General features: G+C 38.5%; 1 protein-coding gene across 3 annotated transcripts in view; it reads left to right on the top strand.

Annotated features, from left to right (window-relative positions):
• il1rapl1a (interleukin 1 receptor accessory protein-like 1a) overlaps nt 1-21564 on the top strand; it is a 153722-nt gene that overhangs the window by 54894 nt on the left and 77264 nt on the right. The window contains exons 1-2 of one of the 3 annotated variants that reach the window (XM_067443929.1): nt 217-607; nt 17391-17488. In XM_067443929.1, coding sequence (XP_067300030.1) covers nt 17404-17488 — 85 coding nt within the window. In that variant the 5' untranslated portion in view covers nt 217-607; nt 17391-17403. Of the gene's footprint in view, nt 1-216; nt 608-17390; nt 17489-21564 lie in introns of those variants that run through there. The other 2 variants (XM_067443931.1, XM_067443930.1) reach the window with 2 other exon arrangements.

Raw genomic sequence — 21564 nt, 5'->3', positions numbered from 1 at the left:
TCTGCTTTGTGTTTTCCGCAGAAGAAAGTAAGCCATGAAGTTTTAGAGCAACATTAGGGCAAGTAAAGGATGAGAGAATGTTTATTTTTAGGGGGTGAGCTATTCCTTTAACTAAAGATGTTCCTAAATACATGCAGCCCACCACAGTCGTTGAGCACGCAGGCTTAGTTTTGGGGCGGACTTTAGGACCATGGAGAGATCTCCCACAGCAGCGAGCGCACACAGCGCGTCTTGAAGAGGAAACCCCCACAGGAGCTCTCGCTGCCGGATACCTGAGACATCTCAAATCATCCCTCCGACCGACGAGCGCACGGCGCGCCACGGAATGCGCAGGAGCGACCGACTGTCCGCTGGACGAGGGCGCGCGGTCATGGGTCCCTCTTCAGCACCTTTGAGTTCTTAATGCATTACGAAGTCATAGATACCCCTGGAAATCATTTAAATTCTCATTAAGACAGCGTCTGTATTGGAATAAACTATCAGCTGGTGAATTTCTCTGTTCGGATGGATGATTTGGTCAGATTCCTCATTCATCGTGATGCGCGTTCATTCCGTTTCCAAGTGTCTTATTGACTGACCGCGGATCAATTTTGGACGTTGGCTGACGGTAAGCTCGCGCTCTGTTTTAGTTACCCATGCGAAGTTTGAGGTGGAGAGGTTTCATGGTGATGCGGGGGTGGCTAGTTGATTTGCTCCGGCTCGTGAAGATGCCCCTAACCTTTAGAAAAAATCGAAATCATATAAATGTGGAGTTTGACGCTTAAATAATGACAACTCATTTTCATGAAGGTTTAATTGTAGAGTGAAACCTGTTAACAACATGTCCGGATCATATTTCATCTAAATTGAAAACAATAAATGGGAAATAGTGTTTTGTGAAAGACAGTAAGCCGTATTTTGCATCATTAGGATTTGATTATGACGGTAATTTCACGACTATTCAGCATTCATTCAGCCCCCCCCCCCCCCCCCCAATTCATGTGAAACCCGAATAATGCCTACTATACAGCTGCGATTATATAGGCTAAAAGTCGTTATGCTGCCTTAGCCTACTTTTATTTATTTATTTATTTTTCTAAATCAATGTCTGGACAGAATGTTTCTTATTAGGCTACTGTATTACAGTAATGCGAATCGATTAAGAATCTTCATTGAGATTAATGAGAATTATAAACAAACTCGAGTAAAACATCGAAATTCAGGAATTAGTGTGCTTCGTTAACATACTAATGGCACAATGTACAAACATTTTAATTGTTCTGCAAGTTGTATTTTATTTTTTAAGGGTAGAATATACCTTGGACTTTTGTTTTTTGCATTTACCCCATACCCTACCTAAACAGAATTTCAGGTGGGAATCAGGAGAAAATATCAACGTGAAAAGCGGACTTTTCATAAGCGCCAAAAAAAAGGTTTAATCGTGATTTTTCCATATCTACTGACTAAACTAAGGTTCATCATTTTATTCCAGTTGTACAGCTTGTGGTAAACCACTGTTACATACACGCATAATCTCGTTATAGTTTGGATTGACTAAATAAATGTACACGAAAACGCAACGTGATGTGCGGCAGCGTTTGAGAAGGCTTGTTTAAAGGCGGTGTTTGCGGGAGTATTGCACCCTCCTGCGATGGTACGGACAGAACACACGCGCACACACACACTCTCACACACACTGCAGTGGCGTCTGATCACAGTCTGCAAGAGAGTAAGCGAGAGAGTGTGCGTTTGAGAATCTGTGCCGACACCGGCTGGTACACATTACACCTCTCTTGAGCTTTTCATACTTGAAACTGTAAACCTAGGGTCATTTTTATTTATTTATTTATTCCTGGGTTAACTAAATTCCTGCTGGGTTTCCTTGTTTACTGTCCCACTGCTTAATCACCGCCCTGGGTTAGTATTTAACTCCGTGCAGTCAGGTTAGGTAATTTGGCTCTTTACATTTATGAGACCATTAACATTGATTGGACACATACTGCACGCGACCCGTCGTGTATGAACTTTTTGGAACAAGTTTGTAAAGACAATATTAGTCTGTTCCTCACTCTGGTTAACGCGTTAGAGTCACTGTTGCACCTTTTAAACATTATTAACAATTCCCGCGAAACAACGCATTGCGTGAGAGTTTGTGGCATGTAATGATGCAAGCAATTGTTTAACTTGGTTGACTTTGCTAAATAGCTAACTTACCGGAGCATTTTAATACCGCATTCCTCGAAATTCTTACATTCTTAACTTTGTCTAACGTAATCCTATTATATTTCTCACTGCACATTTGTAAACAATGAGTCAACGCACGTATTTGCATATTTATGAGGTTCGTAACATTGATTGGACAAATACAGCATGCACTCCGTATTAATAATTGCTTGTCTATCTGTGTAAATGTCGCCACGAAGATTCGCGCTGCATATAAGCCTTATAAAACAGCAAAAATGATACTTTAATACACTCCTATCATCACTTGTTAACTACAGTCTCTAGAGGGGGGGGAGGGGGGGCGTGAAAGTTTGTGTTCATGAATACTTAATGAGGTAAGCTCTATTCGTTTAAATTCGTTCTCTGTTGCTAAACAACTCACCTTATTTCTGCATCATTTCTCACTGTACTCCAGTTTATTAAGTGTTAGGAGTCTTTAAAAGCGTAAAGTAGGGCTTCATAACCCAGGGTTAAAAGCCTTGCTAACCTTCTTTCGAAGTGTGAAAGTTGCTTAACCCAGGGTTAAAAGTAGCCTTAACCCAGTTAAGCATAGCGTGAAAACCCTTTTGGCTTTCCTAGTGTTACTTACAATCCAAGTGTCATGTGAGAACACACCCAAGGCGTGTGGACTGCGCTTATCATGGATGCAGATTCATAAACTAACATTGCCCTCTCTTACCTCGTGCAGCCGGAAGAATTCTCAATCAAACTTGTAGACTTCCTCTATTTAATGCATTATCAGTATAAACAAACCAATCTCCTAATGCTAATGATTACTTTAGGTTATTTCTGCAAAGTCTGCCTAGAATACACAGATGAAATGCTTGCGAAAATTGTCTTTGACAGCGCCATTGACTCCTCTTAAAGAAACTGTCACTCAGGTTTGAATGTGGCATGGGGCACAGCCCGGGTTTATTGTGTCAGTATATGCGGTTATAAAGAATGCATCCAGTCCCATGGCGGGGCTCTTATTGCCTAGGGTGAGTTTGAAGATGGACCCACACACACTTCCCTACTTAAGTTTCCAAAGAGATCTGGCTATAGAGCAGGCCATCACCAGCGGCGTTTGGATGGCCTATTAATAATCAAGGCATGTTCTGTCATGGGCTTATACTGAATAGCCAGGGGCATCGGATAGTCACTTGTCGATAAAATCTGTGGAGAAGTATCTGCAAAAGAACCAATATGCTTAAATGCACTTTGATGTGATGTGGCCATTTGACCGTGAGTGGTGCTGAAAGAACAGCTCCCTCTTTTAGTGAACTACAACATCTGTCAGAACCTTCTCTGCCTTGATACATCAGCAGGTCAACTCACGTATCACTAAAATGACAAAAACTCTATTACTGATGCCCCTGATCTGTGGGAAGCTTAAAAGTCATGTCCCTGGCATTCTGATAAAAGCATGCGTGTGTAATTTAAAGCATGCGACGCAGAACGCACTCGAACTGAACTCTGTATTGCAGTTCTGATGCTGTTCCGTTGTGCTTTTGAATGCGAGTAGGATTGGAGCATGCTTGCAGAGCCAGTCGCAGCCATTAAATGGCTAGGAAATCGTGGATGGGGTTAACTCTGGAGGTACATAGGTTTCCTGTGTGAGTGTTTACTTGTACGAGATATAGTTATATTGTTTTCCCGGTGAATAAAACACACTCTGGAGACCCCAGCCCCACTCCCCCCCAATCCAGTTTCTTAGGGACCACTTTGCTGGGCACAATATCAATAAGAAGCCTCTCGCTATCTGTGTATGTGTGTGCATGTGTGCATAATGAGGAGAGTATGCTATGGGAAAGCCCTCATTATAAAACAGTTTGAGCTCTCAGGCCATTAAAGTCAAGTACAGCGAGTGAGGAAGCCAGTAGAGGATACTCAGGTGGATTGCTAGATGATTGAAACAATACGCTCATTCTCTGTTGTCTTGTCGGTAATGGCTTCTATCGAAATCCTTTGGGTTGAGGGCTCTTGTCAGCTCTCTGTCCCGGGTGATACTTGTGACCTGCGGTCCATTCCGATTGATTGGGTCTCAAAAGAATAGACATCGATTAGTAATACGAGAAGAGAATGCATTGATTTGGGTTGATGAGAAGTTGTTGGGTTTTTGAGAAAGTCCTTCGTGGTTTCCTGACCTTGATGGTGTGCTTTACCTTTGGAGTGCACCTGTGGAGGTGACGCATCAGAGCTTTCGCATTCCATGTTTTCGTAACTCATGTAGGGGATTTCAATTTGAAGGACGTACAAATGGCACATGCACACAAGTAACTAAGTGCAATGAGTTCATTTATTTGTATATATGTCTGCGCAGAATATGCAAGTCGACTCACATTGACGCACAAACTCATTTACTGCTGGTTTTCCTGTTGCTGATGAAGTCTGACATGTAATCTTTCCTTGTTTTTGTTTTTTTTCTCTAGCTCTCTCCCTCTCTATTACTGTCACTTTCTCTCTCCCTTAGGACTGTCAAACTGTCAGAATCCTCACTGATTCCCTCCGAATAGTACTGAAACCTGCAGTGTGTGAATCCGTATGAGTGTGTGTTTGTGTAGAGTAGACCCAATTTAGTCTCATATTATATGATGGCAACAGGGCGTTTGCAGTACAACGAGAGTATTCAGCTTTTACAGCACTTTCTACACTGATTGTTCATTCAAAATAGCTGTGAATGTTCATTTTATTTATTATTGATTTCAGACAGACAGTAAAATTCAACACCTGATGTTTATGGCTTTAAATTTTCTCGATTTTATTCATAGGACTTGCGGTGGCTGCAATTTGTGAGAAGCCTCATTTTTGCTTCTCTCTCGCCATTTAACCTTGACGTATAAGCTCATGACAAGCGCAATGGATTCTAGGGCTGACAACCTTTGATGGAATTGAGAATCTGCCTCAATTTTCAGTCCTCTCCTTGTAAATGAGATGGTGCAGTCATTTACATTGGCGGAACTGAGTCAGGAACCTAGTCATCAGTTAGAAAAGTAGTCCCATAATGACAATCACAGTAATTCTCAAAGCATTGGTCAGGACGAAGATTTGGAATGAGCTAGAATTCTAATTTCCCAGAGGAAAACAGGGGAAAAGACACATTTAAACACTGTACAGTGGGGTTCTGAAGTCTTAGACCACTAGTGAGAATTCAAGGCAAAACTTTTCATTTCAAATTATATTAGAGTAGCATTTTGATGGAAATGTTAATTGAAAAATTAATGACATGCAGAATGTCTTATTATTTGGTTTGTCCTCCTTTTGCTTTAATGACAGCAGCACTTGAGCTGGCATGAACTCCACAGTGTTAAACCTGATGATCATGTTCTCCAGCATGATTTGAGAATGATTTAAAGAACGTCTTGTGCTTAAATGCAAGAACATTTTACCTTTTTTACAAAATAATTCACATGGTCTATTTGACAAATTTGCTCATTAGCGACCTAGGAATAGTGCAGAATCTTACATTTTATTATTCATTCTTTTAAAAATCCCAGATTTCCAGTGTGGTTTCTACAGTATTGTATTTTTATGACTTATTTTTTAGGTAAATCAAGTACAGACTTTAATAATGCTTTCAAATTTTGAACAAGGCCGTTAGGATGTTGCATAAGACCCCACTACAGTTTTTTATAAATAGGTAAAAAAATTAACTACTGAGATTCAAATGTTTCCTCCCGTAACAGGAATCATTCCAGTATATTGTATCATTCAAAACGTAGTTATGATATGTAGTTATGGTCTTTTTGGAATTTAATCGGTTTGGGCACTGGAGTGACATTTGGTGAATAATGACACTGACAATGCTCTGTACATTATAGTATAATTTTTAAAAGTGTACTGCCAGACATTATTGGATTTTCTGCCTTTGTGAGGCTTTCCTGTTAATGAGACCCTAAATGATTTCAGAAATGAGTGTGTTTCCTTTTCTCTTTAATTTCATTGTATTCACATGAGGTAAATTCAAATAGACTTTATGAGCATCTCTATATTGTATAATATTTATCTGCTCGGAAGCTGTTTTTGTTTTTAGTGGAAACTCAGTGGAGTTTTCAATTATATTTCTTTCAAAAATAACTGCATTTCATTTCATTTCAGATAATTTGGCCTGGATTTGACTAGAAAGTATGAGCTCGTATTGAAATCTCTGATGTTTCATTCCAATACCTCAGCAGATCGGAGCTGTTCGAGAAGCTGTTGAGTGCCTCTTCTGAAACTCAGAAGGGAATACTTCTGAGATTACTAGAGGTTTTTTTCGCAAGACAAGTCTGAGAAGCAGGAAACTGAAACGGTTCAGCCAACAATAGTATTCTCAATTGTATATTATTAACACAAACAGTAAACCAGAATGTATTGATTGAAACTGATAATTAACATACAAATTGCAATGGTCCCATGGCTCACTTCTAAAGGAGTTGTGCTTGAAAGAATATTTGAGTTACACAAACTCATCATTTTTTGTGTACGTGCACCAGTAATTAGAAACAGTCCAATGAATTCAAACAAAAACAAATGTGCTATATCTATGAAACATTTTTAAAATTGATTAAAAAAAAGTAGGGCTACATAATTCAGTGCACAAATAAAATGTTTTAATCAGTTTTTAAGTAAATTCAGTAGTTATTTATTAGTTATCATTGTTACTGTTGAAGCTTATTAGCACAGCCTCTGCTAGATTAACATTCTTTTATAACATTCTTTTTATAATTCTAACCACTTAGCATTCAGAAATGTCTGCTCTGAAATGAAAAACATTGTTTCTAATCTCTGTCTTGTATTTTTGCCTCGTATCCTCCATGCTGTGAACTAATATATATTCATGCACGTGTATATAGTTTTTCATGCATTGGAAGATAGTTTGGTCCTTGCATAAATAGCTAATTTGACTAATTTATCCATTCATGATGTGCCAGTGGCATGTTTCCCAGTCAGGAAAAAACGGAGAATTGGAAATTGGTGATTTTCAGGCCTGGAAATCTCATGGAAGTCAATAAAATCTCTAAAGTCATAATAATTCTGTAGTGAGTATACAATTAATTCTATAAATAGCATTATATTCATTCTTTTGTAGCCAACGTGAGAGTAACAGCCTTTAAATCTTGCAATGCTTTTACACAAATAAGTCGAAATCAACTGTGTTTTTGAAGCGTCGAAAACAAATGGAATAGTCAGTAGAAGTATGAGCCCCGCAGACATCTAAACCTTTCATCATGTAAAGTCATGTCAGTCGTAATTTAAATTGAAAACCTCAAGTTTCCTGCACATAGCTCTTTTCTTCTCTCCCATTGCTATCCATTATCTTTGCTGGCCCTTTGACCACCTATTATCTTGTCTTTTTTTTGACTCCTGACTGAGAATGAGTGTGTCTGGTGAGGGGATTAGTGGTGCTGTGTCTGGAGGTGGTGTAGGAGAGCAGTAATACTCAATAATTAATCACCATCAGCAGCGCAGAGCATGGAAGAGTACTCGGGGGTCCCTTGTTAGCCGGGGCCGATCAGTGAAGTGTGAACAGTCTGCAAGCTGCTTTTACCACACACACACACACACACACACATACACACCCCTGATCAATATTCTGAATTTCATTTCATGTTAAGGGCACATCAAGACTGTTACATGTGTGTTCTCTGACTTTTTCATGACTGTGATGCATGGTCATGGTAGAGCACCTGTAGTCAAGGCTGCATGTGCACTAACAATTAAAAAAAATCTTTCAGGAGTCTATATAGGCCTACATAATTAAATGCACAAATAAAATGTTTTAATCTATTTTAAAATAAACTCAGTAGTTATTTATTTGGTATCATTATTACTGTCAAAGCTTGTGTGTTTCTTTGGCTTTTTCAGAACTGTGATGTTTGGTCAAGGTAGAGCGCATGTAGTCAAGGTTACATGTGCACTAACAAGTCCATGTCATATAAAAAAAGTCTATATTTGAGTCTATATTTATTGTTTCTCATTTCCTGCTTTTGCACTCTCTTTCTCTCTCTCACACACACACACACACACACACTTGATGCCCCCGAGCGTGTTCGACTTCTACTCTGATATTTGGCTGACACGAGGAAGCTGGAACTGCCACAATAAATAATGGAGTCCACAAAGACCGATGTGGTCTTTGTCTCTCCCCCCCCCCTTCTTTTACAAACTCAAGCCCACACCTACAGTAACACACATACACACATGCATACATGTCCATTTGGTTCTCTTGTGAACTGTCATATATGTAATGTCTGAATATAGATGCGGCTCAGGTTGTCCTTGAATCATTCGTTCTACTGTCTCGTAAGTGTGTGTGTGTGTGTGGCTGTGCGGGTTTTTAACGGTGTGTATCGCTGTTCATAATGCAGCACTCTTCCTCCAGGGGCACTGTTATATTTACCGCATGGTAAATGTGTTGACTGTCAGGCCTGGAGATGTGGAGAGTTTAAATTGGATTAAATCATAAAATCACCACATCAATCATTCACAGCTGGGCCCACCGCCACACGCCTGTCCTGTGCATGTGTGTGAGCGACCGTACATGTGTATGTGGATATTAGCTCCAATGAGAAATGAGGAAGACCTTCTGTGTTGCCTCTAACTGGACGGTGATTGAATTGCCAATTGTGATTGAAAAACAGCACTGCTTATATGGACTGATTTGATCTTAAAAGTGTTCAGTCTAGAAGATGATTATGTGACTGTATGATTGCAGGTGGTTAGTGTTATTTTCCAAGTCAAGCATTTCAAACACTTTTTTTAAAAGCCTTAACCCTTAAGGCTTAAAATATGACACATAACTCATCCCACACTGTTTGTACCTCGAATCATGCAGCTTGTTGAGGAGAGGCATGCTGTTATTTTTCTAAGCTACTGATCTTGAGATCATTGGCAAAATAGCAGTGTCGTTGGCAAAATAGCAAATTACATAAATTATATATTTTATATTATCCATAATAAACATAATACATATAATTTACTCATTTTTTGTGCTAAAATGGGTGAAAAAATCTTGCTGAATCTATTTACTAACTGCGTTCACACCGGCGCCAGCGAGAGCGTCAAAATTTGCTCTGGCCGCCCTGCCAACGACGCTGTAGAAAGATTCATGGACGCGCTGCCGCTCTGCCACAGATCGAATGCTTGGTCTTTTTTTAAAACCGTATTTAATGAGGCTGCAAACCAAACAAACATGTTGTTGGGCAGAATGACCACAAGTAGGGTATAATTTAAAGGGTTACTTCAGCGATTAGCATATGGCTTTGTATCAGTAGAAACCCTGGGGTATATTCAAATGATTGTGCTTCTCCCCCTCATATCCCCCTGAGACGAGAGATTTATGCAGTTTATCTCTGGAAAAATGTCTCCCATGACGCAAATTGACGATATTTGCATCATCTTTGGAGTTTTTGGCCAAATGCTAAAGACTACAGCCAGCAGAGGGAGCTATTTCCTCATGTTTTCATCTCGCACATAGGCGATGGGATATCACACTCACAGCTCAGCTCGCAGCTGCAGGCGTTCATTTAAACGGACCTATGCTCAGAGCAATGTAAGTGTTTTAAAATACTCAAATTAATTTATAAACGAAAGTTATGCTTTCAAAGGCATGAACTGAAAATGCACCAGACTGAACTCGCGTTGTGAATGAATGCCGGGAGTGTGGTCGCGATTACCTCAACTCTCATCACAAGAGCTCATCAGCTCATGACGTTGAATGTAATCTGACTCCTGCAGCGTTAGTGCTGTGAGACTCATGCGGCGACTCGATAATTATATTGAACAGACACATTCAGTATTTAATTGTAGTGTCTGTTCTCTAACTCAGTCACAGTAATCCAGTAGCGGAGGCTTTGGGAATGGCCTCACAGGGCAGCGAAGCATTCTGGGAGTTGTTGTCTTTCATCCCCATGAGACAAAAATACATTTTCTGTCTTTTCTCAGTCTAGAAGTCACCAAATTCAAAAATAATTTCACATTTCTACTACATTAATGATCCAGATTAAATACAGATTCATCTTTCCAGCACTGAAGTACCCCTTTAACCTCATGAAATCGTTTAAATGTGAAAGTAAGAATGAATTTCATTCCCGCTGAAAAACAAGCGTTCTAGCGCCTATAAAATAGTGTTGCGTGCCTTCTTAAATAATTACATATCACTGTGAATGAACATGACATAAATGATAAGGAAACCCACACCGCAATGATCAACTTCTCGTATATTTTGCTTGGGAACTAAAGTGGTCGGAAAAGTTTACAGGCCTGTGTTCTCTGGATTTCTATCAAGCGGAGCACTTCTACATTCCAATTATTTGCCGCCCGAACCGCGTCATAGTTCATTACCATAAAGCTGATTTCAACTCTCCTCGATGCCCAAATCGTCTCCGCCGCACTGCACTGCTCTCGCCGGAGCTCACCGCCTGCTCCCATTGAAAATGAATGACTCCCGGCCACCTTGACACTCTCGCCGGCAGCGGTGTGAACGCACAGAATAGTGCCGACAAGAGCGTCAAAATTTGCTGTGGCCGCCATGCCAATGACGCTGTATAAAGATTGGACGTGCTGCCGCTCTGACGTAGATGGAATGCTTGGTCTTTTTTTAAACTGTATTTAAAGGGTCCACAAAGCAAACAAGCATGTTGATGGGCAGACTGACCACAAGTAGAGTATAAGTTAACCTCAGGAACTCATTTAAATGTGAAAGATTTGCATTCCCGCTGAAAAACAAGCATTCTAGTGCCTATAAAATAGTGTCGCCCGCCTTCTTAACAAATTACTCATCACTATGAATGATCACATCATAAATGATAGGGAAACCCACACAGCAATGATCAACTTCTCTTCTATTTTGCTTGGGAACTAATGTGGTCTGAACCAAAGTTTACAAGCCTGCGTTTTCTGGATTTCTCTCAAGCGGAGCACTTCTACATTCCAATTGGTTGCCGCCGGTTGCCGCCAAACCATAAAGTTGAGCTGATTTCAACTCTCCTCGATGCCCAAATTGTCCAAGACGGTGAGCCGCTGGCTACCATTGAAAATGAATGACTCAGGTCACCTTGACGCTATCGCCATATAAGGTTATATATAAGGGTATGTTTATAGGACACCATTTTCAACTGAAAATGGAAAACTTTTTATGCGTTTTAGGTGTTCATTTACGCGACAACAGCAGTTGGGGGGCCTGAAATTTTTTTTGAACAGGTTTCAAAGTACTACAATTTTGACAATAATACCTTTACCATCTCCATGTAAACAGCAAAAACTAAAATCTGTGAAAACGGTGATGTTACATGTTCGCACATGTGCATTACGTGTTCGGGGGTTGTTTCTTGAAAAAAAGCAACCTTTGCAACTACTGGCCTGGCATGCATAATACAGCCTTTTTAGTCATTCTCGATTAAAGTGAGCGGGTATCATTTTGGTAACATTGTCATCTGGTTTTAGTACAGCGTTGTCGTGTAAACATACCCTTAAATTTTGGGGTAGATTAATGCAGAGTTCTCACTGCCCAATTTTAGCCCTGATTTTGACTCACTGACAGGTTTTACGAAATTGCCGACAAATGCCTGAAATCATAGGCAAAACGGTACTTGTTCATGTAAGTGACAGTCATGCAGTGTGAATTATCAAAGAGGCGATCTGAGAGAATCGTAGGCGAGTCACTGACGCCGCGAGATCTTTGCCATGATTGATCCTGCTGTGCGAAATGTGTTCTGACTGAAAATTACATTGGCAATGACCGACAGCCAATGAGAGAGCAAGATACAGGGCAGTGGGAAGTTCGGGGAGAGGTTATGGACCAGAATATCAGTATTACAATAGATTTATATAAAATAGTTTATACAATTATATCAAACAGAAACTAATTTACTAATTAATTTACCTCCAACTCACTTTCACAACACTATATTTGCTCATTTTCTTCCCAAACATTGTTATTTTCTTTTTTTCCTGTTCACTGGAAGCTTTCTGCAGTCTATATTTTTAATAACAACTCCAGTTTGGTCAGACGCACAGATGATCTTCCATTGTTTCCTTGTCACTTCTCATGTGTGTTTGGTTGTGAAATGTAGTTTGAGGATGAGACAGAGTTGTCTGCTATTCTTCCTCTTGTACAGTCATGCAATGTGAAACCCACTGCCGCCGATCCATCGTGCAGTGTGAACACAGCAGCAACTGAATGATACCCCATATAGTCATGCAGTGTGAAAAGAGCAGTGATCCAACCATTTTTAAAATCGTGCAGCCTGAACTCGGCATAACTTACCACATCCTAATGTCACATAGCAACACCCTGGCAACCACCCAGGGGCGGTGTTTACATATGGCAGCTGACATACTCTGGCATTAAGACAAGCAGGGGAAATAAACAGCTCATGATGCTGCTCGTTAGTTTTGCTGCAGATTTGAAAAGCAAATTTAAAGAGGCTAATGCTGTGTCCTAACCAGACGCAATTCGACAAGATTTTCAGCGGCAAACCAGACTCGACACGAAATCAATTGATCAAAAATCACAGCCAATCAGAAGAGCATGGGGTGGGCTCTTTCTGTAAACACACTGACTGCATTTACAATTAAATGGATAAGTAAAATATTGAATTCCTCAATCTTACACCATTTTAGAATGATTAAAATTACATACTGAGTAACTGAAACACTTTTTTATTATCATACAATACACTTGATTGTTCACCTTGAGTTGACAGTTTGAACATAGTTGTTTCCTTTTATTTATCTTTTTAAGATGTGAGGTGAATTTACATTGTTGCTTTCAGTAAGGCTATGTCTATTAAGGTCATGGAAAATTATATTCAAACTCACTTTAAAATCTTTTTGCATAAAAGAAAGAACATAATCTGCACTTGTCATACTTTATATGTTGTTCCGGCTAAAAGGGTACTTTTTTCTCATGTTTTACATTTGGTTATTAGGCAAAGTAAAGGCTAAATTGCACTTTGTACAATTTGTACTGTTGTTAAGTTCTTTTTGTGGATTTTTTAGTGGAACTCGTGCCATACCCTAGGTTTTTGAGGAAGACCGCCACAACAACAAGTGGCATCATTGCAGCAATTTTTCCATGGGAAAGCACCTTACTCACATTTTCTTCAGAAAAATGTTTTACTCCGATGTTGTCGTCATCAGCACAATAAAATAGCAATTCATTACTTTTTTTACAGTATATGGCAAATCGGTGGCTAATTTAAGATTTTGCTCAGTCTCAGTTAATTTTTTTAATGATCTTATGCATTAGTGACTATTATGTTTAGCGTGGACACCTATGCTTACCGTTTTTTAGTATGTACATTTTCACATACAAAATCGACACCTTGTAAAATATTAACATCATCATTGTATGTTAGATTTTATGTACCGGTAGTTTAAATGAATGATCAAATCAAATCAAAATGTATTTATAGAGCACTTTTAAAAAACAACTAGTGCTTATCAAAGTACTGTACACACATATAGATTAAAATGAAAAGAAAACAAAACAATCAATAATAAGGGAAAAGTGCTAAAACAGAACAATTGTTAGTCACTTACTCACTTTATTGTACTGGTCATTCTTTTTCATGAAATTAAGAATGTTTTATTGTAACTTTTAAGCTATGCATTTATATTGATAAAGCACCATAAAAATATCAACAACAACAAAAAAGAATTCCAATAAAAATTAGCTCATTTGTACTATATTCAAAATCATACAATAATTTTGTGTAAGGAACACATTGAAATTAAAGTCATAGTTGACTGGTCATTTTCTCCTCTATGTGAGTTGTTAACTGCTGTGATTAAACTCAACCATATCAGTCAGATTTGTAAACAAATTATTCAGATTGTTGTTTTTTAACTGGATCAACCAATTCATTTAAAAGAAAAATTAATTCACGATTTAGACATCACTACTTCTCTCATGAACACGCCAAGGGCGGATGTCAAGATTTTCAGTGAATAATTGCTTAAATGGGTCTGCTCCAAAATAGTCCTATAAAATGTACCCTTTGTTTCACAAAGAAAAGAAATACATTCAGGTTTTGGAAGGGAATTATGGTGAGTAAAGTATGAGACACTTTTTTGGGTGAACTAGCCCTTTAATTAAAGAACTAATAAGTGATCTCACACACATTAACTGGTGAAATCTTTATATTCTACCTTTTCTCATTTCTCTCTCTCTCTCTCTCTCTCTCTCTCTCTCTCTCTCTCTCTCTCTCTCTCTCTCTCTCTCTCTCTCTCTCTCTCTCTCTCTCTCTCTCTCTCTCGCTCGCTCTCTTTGAAAACCCTGAGATTATGTGTGGGAGAGGGATGATAAGCCCTTTAAAGAGATCACAAGAGCACTCTCTCTCTCTGTCGCCCCATTGCCTTTTTAACGCAGACACACACACGGACACACAAATACTCCCACACACACACACAAAATAAAGTCTATTAACCTCTCAAATGCTACTGTTCCTGATGGGATTTAGGCCTTCCAGTGTCTGAATTTGGCATCTAATTCATCATCAGTAGAATGTTATTGTAAGATAATTACGGATGAAGAGGAAGGGTTTGCACACACTTATTAAGTTTACATTAATTATTTGGAAGAAAAAAAAGACGGGAAGCAGGGAATATAGGTGTTATTTGGTTAGATATAACAAGCCTTGAAGGGAAATTCAAGAACACCATATAGCTGCAGGGAGTAATTTAGAGGTCTGCGTTAAAGTGTCAGGAGCAGTGCATTATGGGGGAGTCATGTGACAGGGTTGTGAAATAAATTATGAACCTGAAATGATGTTAAGGTGGTTTATCAGTGGGAGACCTCAAATAAAACTCTAAGCAGAGGTGATTGTGGGTGGTTGACATATACATGTAGTGCTTGTGCTTTGAAAAATGTATTTGTCAATCTATAAGCTTTTTATATTAATTGCAAAAAGCTAAATGGTTGTTTAAAATGGTGAAAAATATTTACAGCAATTAAAATATAACCTTATGCTTTGATATATAATTTACATAAAATCTCAATGTTGAAAAAAAAAAAAATTATATTGCTTGTCCTCATGTTCCCATCCAATATATATTTGCTTAGATTCCAGGCACCAAACTCTGTGCCTCTTTATTAATGAATATTTCAGTCACATTTGGGTTCAGTAGACTTCAGAAGCTTGCACATAGTGTTCAGATTTCTTGTTGGCCTCTCTGATCACTCGCATCATTTGTTCTTGCACTTTAAAGTGAGATGAATACACTAAATCATTGCTTCCCTTTTTTTTATTTCTGACCTCTTTTCTAACAAGTTTAATTAATTCTCGTAAAATGTTGCACACCCAGAGTTCTTTTTAATAATCGTGTCATACATTGCTCAAGCATTTAAGGTTTAGTACTCATGAAGACTTTAAGTGTGTGCTTATTCCATTATGAAAATGGTTCGGGATCCACCTGAAAGCAGGCTTCTGTCACCTCTCAGATGGGGGAATTGTGTGTACATTGTTCACAGACAGCAAACCAAGATTAAAATAGATTTCAGATATGAACACAGAACTCAGGTGATTGAGTTGCTTCGTGGAAAGGCACAGAAATCAGATAAAATATGAAAAAGTCATACTTTAATATGATTTGACCATGAAAGAAATGCTTAAAGATTGCATCTCTCCTAGCTTTGTCTCACACATACACATATATGGAGGAAATAAAAAGCAAAGATGCCTGGATTCCACAGAAATACAATTTTGCACACTGTACAAATTTTTGCCGGAACTTTGTAAGCCATGAAAGCCATGTTTTGCCATTTCGGGAGCCATTTTCATTATATGTAATTATCAAATTTCATTTCTTTTATAAATTATTAATATTAATTCATGAAATATTCACTTTTAGTGAGTCTAGTTGTATTAAAACAGTAACACATTTGTCTTGTGAATAATAATAAAGATTATTATTATTATTATTATTATTATTATTATTATTATTATTATTATTATTATATAATCCTCAGAACTATCAGGACAATTTCAGGTGTCAGAGTTTTAATATATTACTTTTATATTTAATATATACTTTTGAAAATTGTGCTGTTAAAAGTTAGGAATTCCAATATTGTGACAACATTAGTCTTATGAACAACTAGATTTGTTTATTTCTGGCCTTTGGAGGTCTGTCTTACCCCCCTATACTAAAGATCTGACAGACTAGACAAAATGCGAATTAATTTGTGTCATCTGTCGGTATAGATATTTGTTCATTTACTGAATACAATATGAGTGGACCGTTGTTAAGATGTTCCGAGTGTGTTGAAATCAGTCACATTATTAAGGTGTCTGTTTCTGGGGTATGATGAGTGATGCTATCTGGTCAGTATGAATATTAGATATGTACGTTTCTGGGGGGGAAATAGATTGTGGGTGGTTGCTATTCTGAGTGTTCTTTTGATATGTTGCTATGTGGTTGCTAAGGTATTTTGAGTGGTGTTTTAAAGCAATGAGGTTTGGTTTGGTTTATAGTGTTTTTAGAATAAGATACATTGTTAGGCATGTTGTGGATCAGAAACAATTATACCAAGGTTATATACCAAGCAACAAAAAAGTTATAATTTATAGATAAATAATAATAATTCTAATGCCAAGCTAAGTAGTTTTCAAGCTATGTTCAGAATGGTTGACAAGAAACCACAATATGCAGTAGAGCAGTAGTATTGATGTAACAACTAACAAGATCACAGATATTTGTTTTATTGAGTATTTTACAATGCTCAGCCAATCGTAATCAAGGACTGAAACTATCCATTTTATAAACTATGTTAAAAAAAACATTAGCATAATATTGTTAATAACTTGCTACGGTACTCTAATTGTTTTAGTGTGTTGATGTGTGGTGGCTATCATGTTCTGGTTGGTTGCTAGGTAGACTAATATAAGTCTATCTATTTTCCAACAGTTTTATCACCTAAAAATGTCCAGTGATTTGAAAATTTTCTCAAGCACACCCTCTTCAGATTCACACCATGCCAAATTTACATCATTGGTCGAGTCTGAAGTAGAAATGTTGTACTGCTCAAACTAACAGAGCGATGTTTGACAGCGTTACCGTTTTTACCTTCTTCAGGAAGCTAGGTTTTTAACATCGACAAAATTACACGCTTTACCTTTAAATCCTATGTTTTGTGGAAAAGCAAATGCAGGTCTGTACATGGGTAGCTGATGGCTGTATGTTGCCTGTATGACATGTGACGTTTCTCTGTGTGTCTCCATCAGGCTGGAGAGGAAGATGACAGCTCTCAACCCTGTGCTGTTCCTTCTCTGCGGTGTCTCTGTGTCTCTGACTCTGAAGGTGGTGTCAAAGAGAGGCTCAGGTATGTCCAATTTCTCTCTCTCTCTCTCTCTCGCTCTCTCTCTCTCTCTCTCTCTCTCTCTCTCTCTCTCTCTCTCTCTCTCTCTCTCTCATTACTCACAGAGGGCTTGCTCTTCGCATTAAAGTGTAACATCAAATATTATTTCACGGCGTAATGAAAGCTGCTATGCTAAACTGCTCTCACGGGCCATGTGACTATACATATTAAAGCATAATTTAATGCAGCATTGATAGTGAAGGTCATTCTTGTGTGCTGAGACAGTGAGTGTATGTGCGCTTTCCTTTACGCACAAGTAGGCATGTACATGATCACCAAACTGCACACACACATACACGCACACATACACACACACACACACACACACACACAAATGTGAACACGTGTAAACACACACATAAAATTTGCAACAGAGAACAGGTTGGGAAGATGGCAGTGCCAGCCCATCTGTCAGAGGTGATACTCTAATGTGTGTGAGGGAGGGTGTGTGGGTGTGGGTGTTTAAGGGAGCGAGAAAGTGTGTGTGTGTGTGTGTGTGTGTGTGTGTGTGTGTGTGTGTGTGTGTGTGTGTGTGTGTGTGTGTGTGTGTGTGTGTGTGTGTGTGTGTGTGTGTGTGCGCGCGCGTGTGTGTGTGCGCGCGTGTGTGTGTGCGCGTGCGCGCGTGTGTGTGTGTGCGCGTGTGTGTGTGTATTACTGACTGGGAAAAAGCACAAAATGTGAGCCAAGACCACCATGTTCTCCAGATAATTAGGTGCAGGGAGGTGTTATGAGTTCAGTTGCAGTTTGATGTTCCCCAGGACCAAAATTTGTATTTCCTGATACCTCATTTTTTTCCTGTAGCATAATGACAACACAAAAAAGAGTTACTCAATTACTGAAACTCAGCGAGTTCACTGAAAATAATCTAAAAATATGAACCCCATTTCAGCATTGGCTAATGTAACAGTTATTATATAAAGTCTGATGGAAACTGGCAAGAGTCTTTTGAGGACAACTTCAGTACCTTGGCTTAAAGTCAGCATGAAATGGCATTCGTTACCCATTATATTTCTGTAAGTATCCATATTTCCGAATGAAACAGTATATTCAAGCGGAAAAAATGTTGAACGGGAGATGATTTTATTTATAAGGACTTGATTGGATTGTGAAAAGTGGACCTTACATACCAGAATAGAGTCAGATATGAATGCTTGTTTGTTTGAATGCTCGGTTGGGTTATCCGATTCAATTCAACATGTATACAAAAGCCTACACAGCCTAAGTGAAATCAGTTATGAGGTGAAATGATGATGAAAGATCATTTTTTGTAATATCATTCACTGATGAAATAATAGGAATGTGTACTTAAAGTCGGCATGAAATGAAAATCTATATAACAGCATAATTCCAAAATGCATTTAAAGGGATAGTTCACCCAAAAATGAAAATTAGCCCATGCTTAACTCACCCTAAAGTCATCCTCGGTGTATTTGGAAATCCTTTTTTTTTTCAGACGAAGTTTGTTATGCACATAGTTTTATGTACATTTTTTGTCAATCAGATATGTTAAAAAAGTCCTGGCTAATCCAAGCTTTATAATGGTAGTAATTGTTGCTCCATAAAAAGTCCATAAAAAATGCATCTGTCCATCAAATAACGTGGTCCTCATGGATCTGGGTGGTTAAAAAAGGCCTTCTGAAGTGAATAGATGCATCTATGTAAGAAAAATATCCATATTTAAAACTTTATAAAGTATAGTTCTGGCCAATCGCCTTCCGTGGAAAAAATGTTGATAGTGCCTCTCACAGTTCAAATTGATTCCACTACATCTGACAAGTGTAACTGGTAGCGTTGGACTTTTTTAAAGGTGTCATGAACTGGCTTTTTAATCTTTTTATACTGTTGTCTGAGGTCAACTTATGATGTTCACGTGGTTTTTACATTCAAAAACTATGTACATACAAAAAGGCTATTTTCATCTCCTGAACGCTCGGTTTTGATGGGCGTGCCCCACTGGAGACTTGGAAGTAAACGCCCATGGCTAGGATCAGATAAGATTTGCATATTTAATGAGCTTCTGCTCCCCTGTGAGTTCACGTGAGGGATTGTTTTGAAAGTGGAATGATTCTCTCACAGGGCTCGCAAAAAATTTCTATATCAAACAAACACAATGATTTATCTCTTATCCACCCATTGATTGGAATATTCTTTTTTTATTACTTGACGCCCCTCGATCAGTGGACATAAGCGTGAACCGCACACACACGCGCCTAGGAATTTTATTTCACTTTAAGATTCAGTGGCCTGCTGATGGGCTTAGGTTTTGGTAGCTCGTCTGGAAAACACATAGCCCCGGGATGTTGGGCTTTGCTAGCCCTGGCCCATACATGTGAGTCTAATTCCAAATCCCAATAAACCAACAAATAAAGGATTCTCCAGCCTGCGACAGCACGCTAAGTTTTCAGCTCCAAAGCTTACAGGATATTCTTATATCACAATTAACTTAATATATCAAAGGCTCAAGGGAGATTTACTTAAAGGTGCACTATGTAGTATTTTTGCAGTAAAATATCCAAAAGACACCAGGCCAGTGTTATATATTTTGTTACGTTGAGTACTTACAATATCCCAAATGTTTCCAACAATTTGTAAATTGTAAGAAAATTGCTATTATAACCAATGACCCGGGACGTTTCAGCATAGCGTTTTTCTCTTAGCAGTGTGAACATGTCACAGCAGCCACCGAGCGAACGCACAGAGTAATGTCATAACATAATTTTAAACACACTTAAATGTATCTAATATGATAAAAATAGCTGCATCACCTCATACCAGTGACCGGAAAAGCAGAAATAGTGCAGGCGCCCGGAGACTGTTCTGTCCCGTCATAATAAAAGTCCCATTTCTCGCAAGGTGGGTGTTTGTGTAACAATCACTCCAGCAGCCGTGCTCAGCTCCACAACACTCGGTCCTGCTCTGCTTCACACTACAGTAACGTTAATAACCGCATTCATGAACGTGATTTCTGCCAGAGTCCTATTTTCCACTGGCTGTGAGGTGAAGACCACATGTCCCAAGATACTGCGCTCAAACTTGCCGTCATCAAACTACACCTTTGTTTTGAATAGGCAACCTCTAGTGGACGGAAAGTTTGCATAGTGCACAAGGGAAAGTAGATTTCTTCATTTATCATCCATTTAATATAACTCAGATTTTATTTGTCTGAAAGAAGAATGTAATTTACACCTAGGATAACTTGAGGGTGAGTAAATCAAGGACTAATTTTCATTTTTGGATGAACTAACCCTTTAATGATGTTATCAAGAACAACTCACCCATGCATGTTTCTTTTTTTGACCTCGTAATTTTTATTCAAAATGTCATAACTCGATTTTCTTTTGTATGCTGGACCTCTTGAATTATTTAGTCTGCTTAAACATTTCCTTGTCACTACTTCCATTACTTCACTTTTTTCACATCACTGTACCTTAGAGAAAGTTTTGTTTTTCCGATTCCATTGTAAAAATGTTATTTGCATTCAGTCTTGATTCATTTTCTCCATTAAGGTTATCTTATAATAAAATGGCTACCAAGATAATGAGCATTTGGCCACTATGTGTAGAATACGTTTTATGTTGGGCTAATGTGAGTGTACATTGCGAATGTTCCTCAAGTACTATCACTTTCTCCAGGGGTAAAACTTTCTTTAATGAGCAGAATATTACAGAGTGGAACTTTAAGAAAGTAAATGGAGTCTATTTTATTTCATGATGAATTTAAAAAGCATGTTTCAGCACACAGTCATCTTAAGAGAACGCACTTCATGCAGCTTTGAAAAGACACTTGAAATGCACACGTTTGAGATCACTTAAAGCACAGTCTTACAGAGACTTTTGACCTTGGGGGTGTTGAAGGTACAGTACTTTAAAGGTTTTTTTGAAGGCACTCAAGAATTACAGTGGTCCAGGACTGCCACCGACAGCTGTGTGATGAAAGCATGCTAGATGTAATGTCTAGATGTACTCAAATGTGTGCGGGCTGACCTACCTCTTTTAGGAATGTCTGAGAACAACATATGTGGCTTGCTGTTGATTGCCACA

The sequence above is a fragment of the Pseudorasbora parva genome, chromosome 5 (assembly GCF_024679245.1).
Source record: "Pseudorasbora parva isolate DD20220531a chromosome 5, ASM2467924v1, whole genome shotgun sequence".
In the NCBI taxonomy this organism is placed as follows: Eukaryota; Metazoa; Chordata; class Actinopteri; order Cypriniformes; family Gobionidae; genus Pseudorasbora; species Pseudorasbora parva.
Note: the sequence above shows the minus strand (reverse complement) of the source record. Positions and strands in the feature narration are given on the sequence as shown.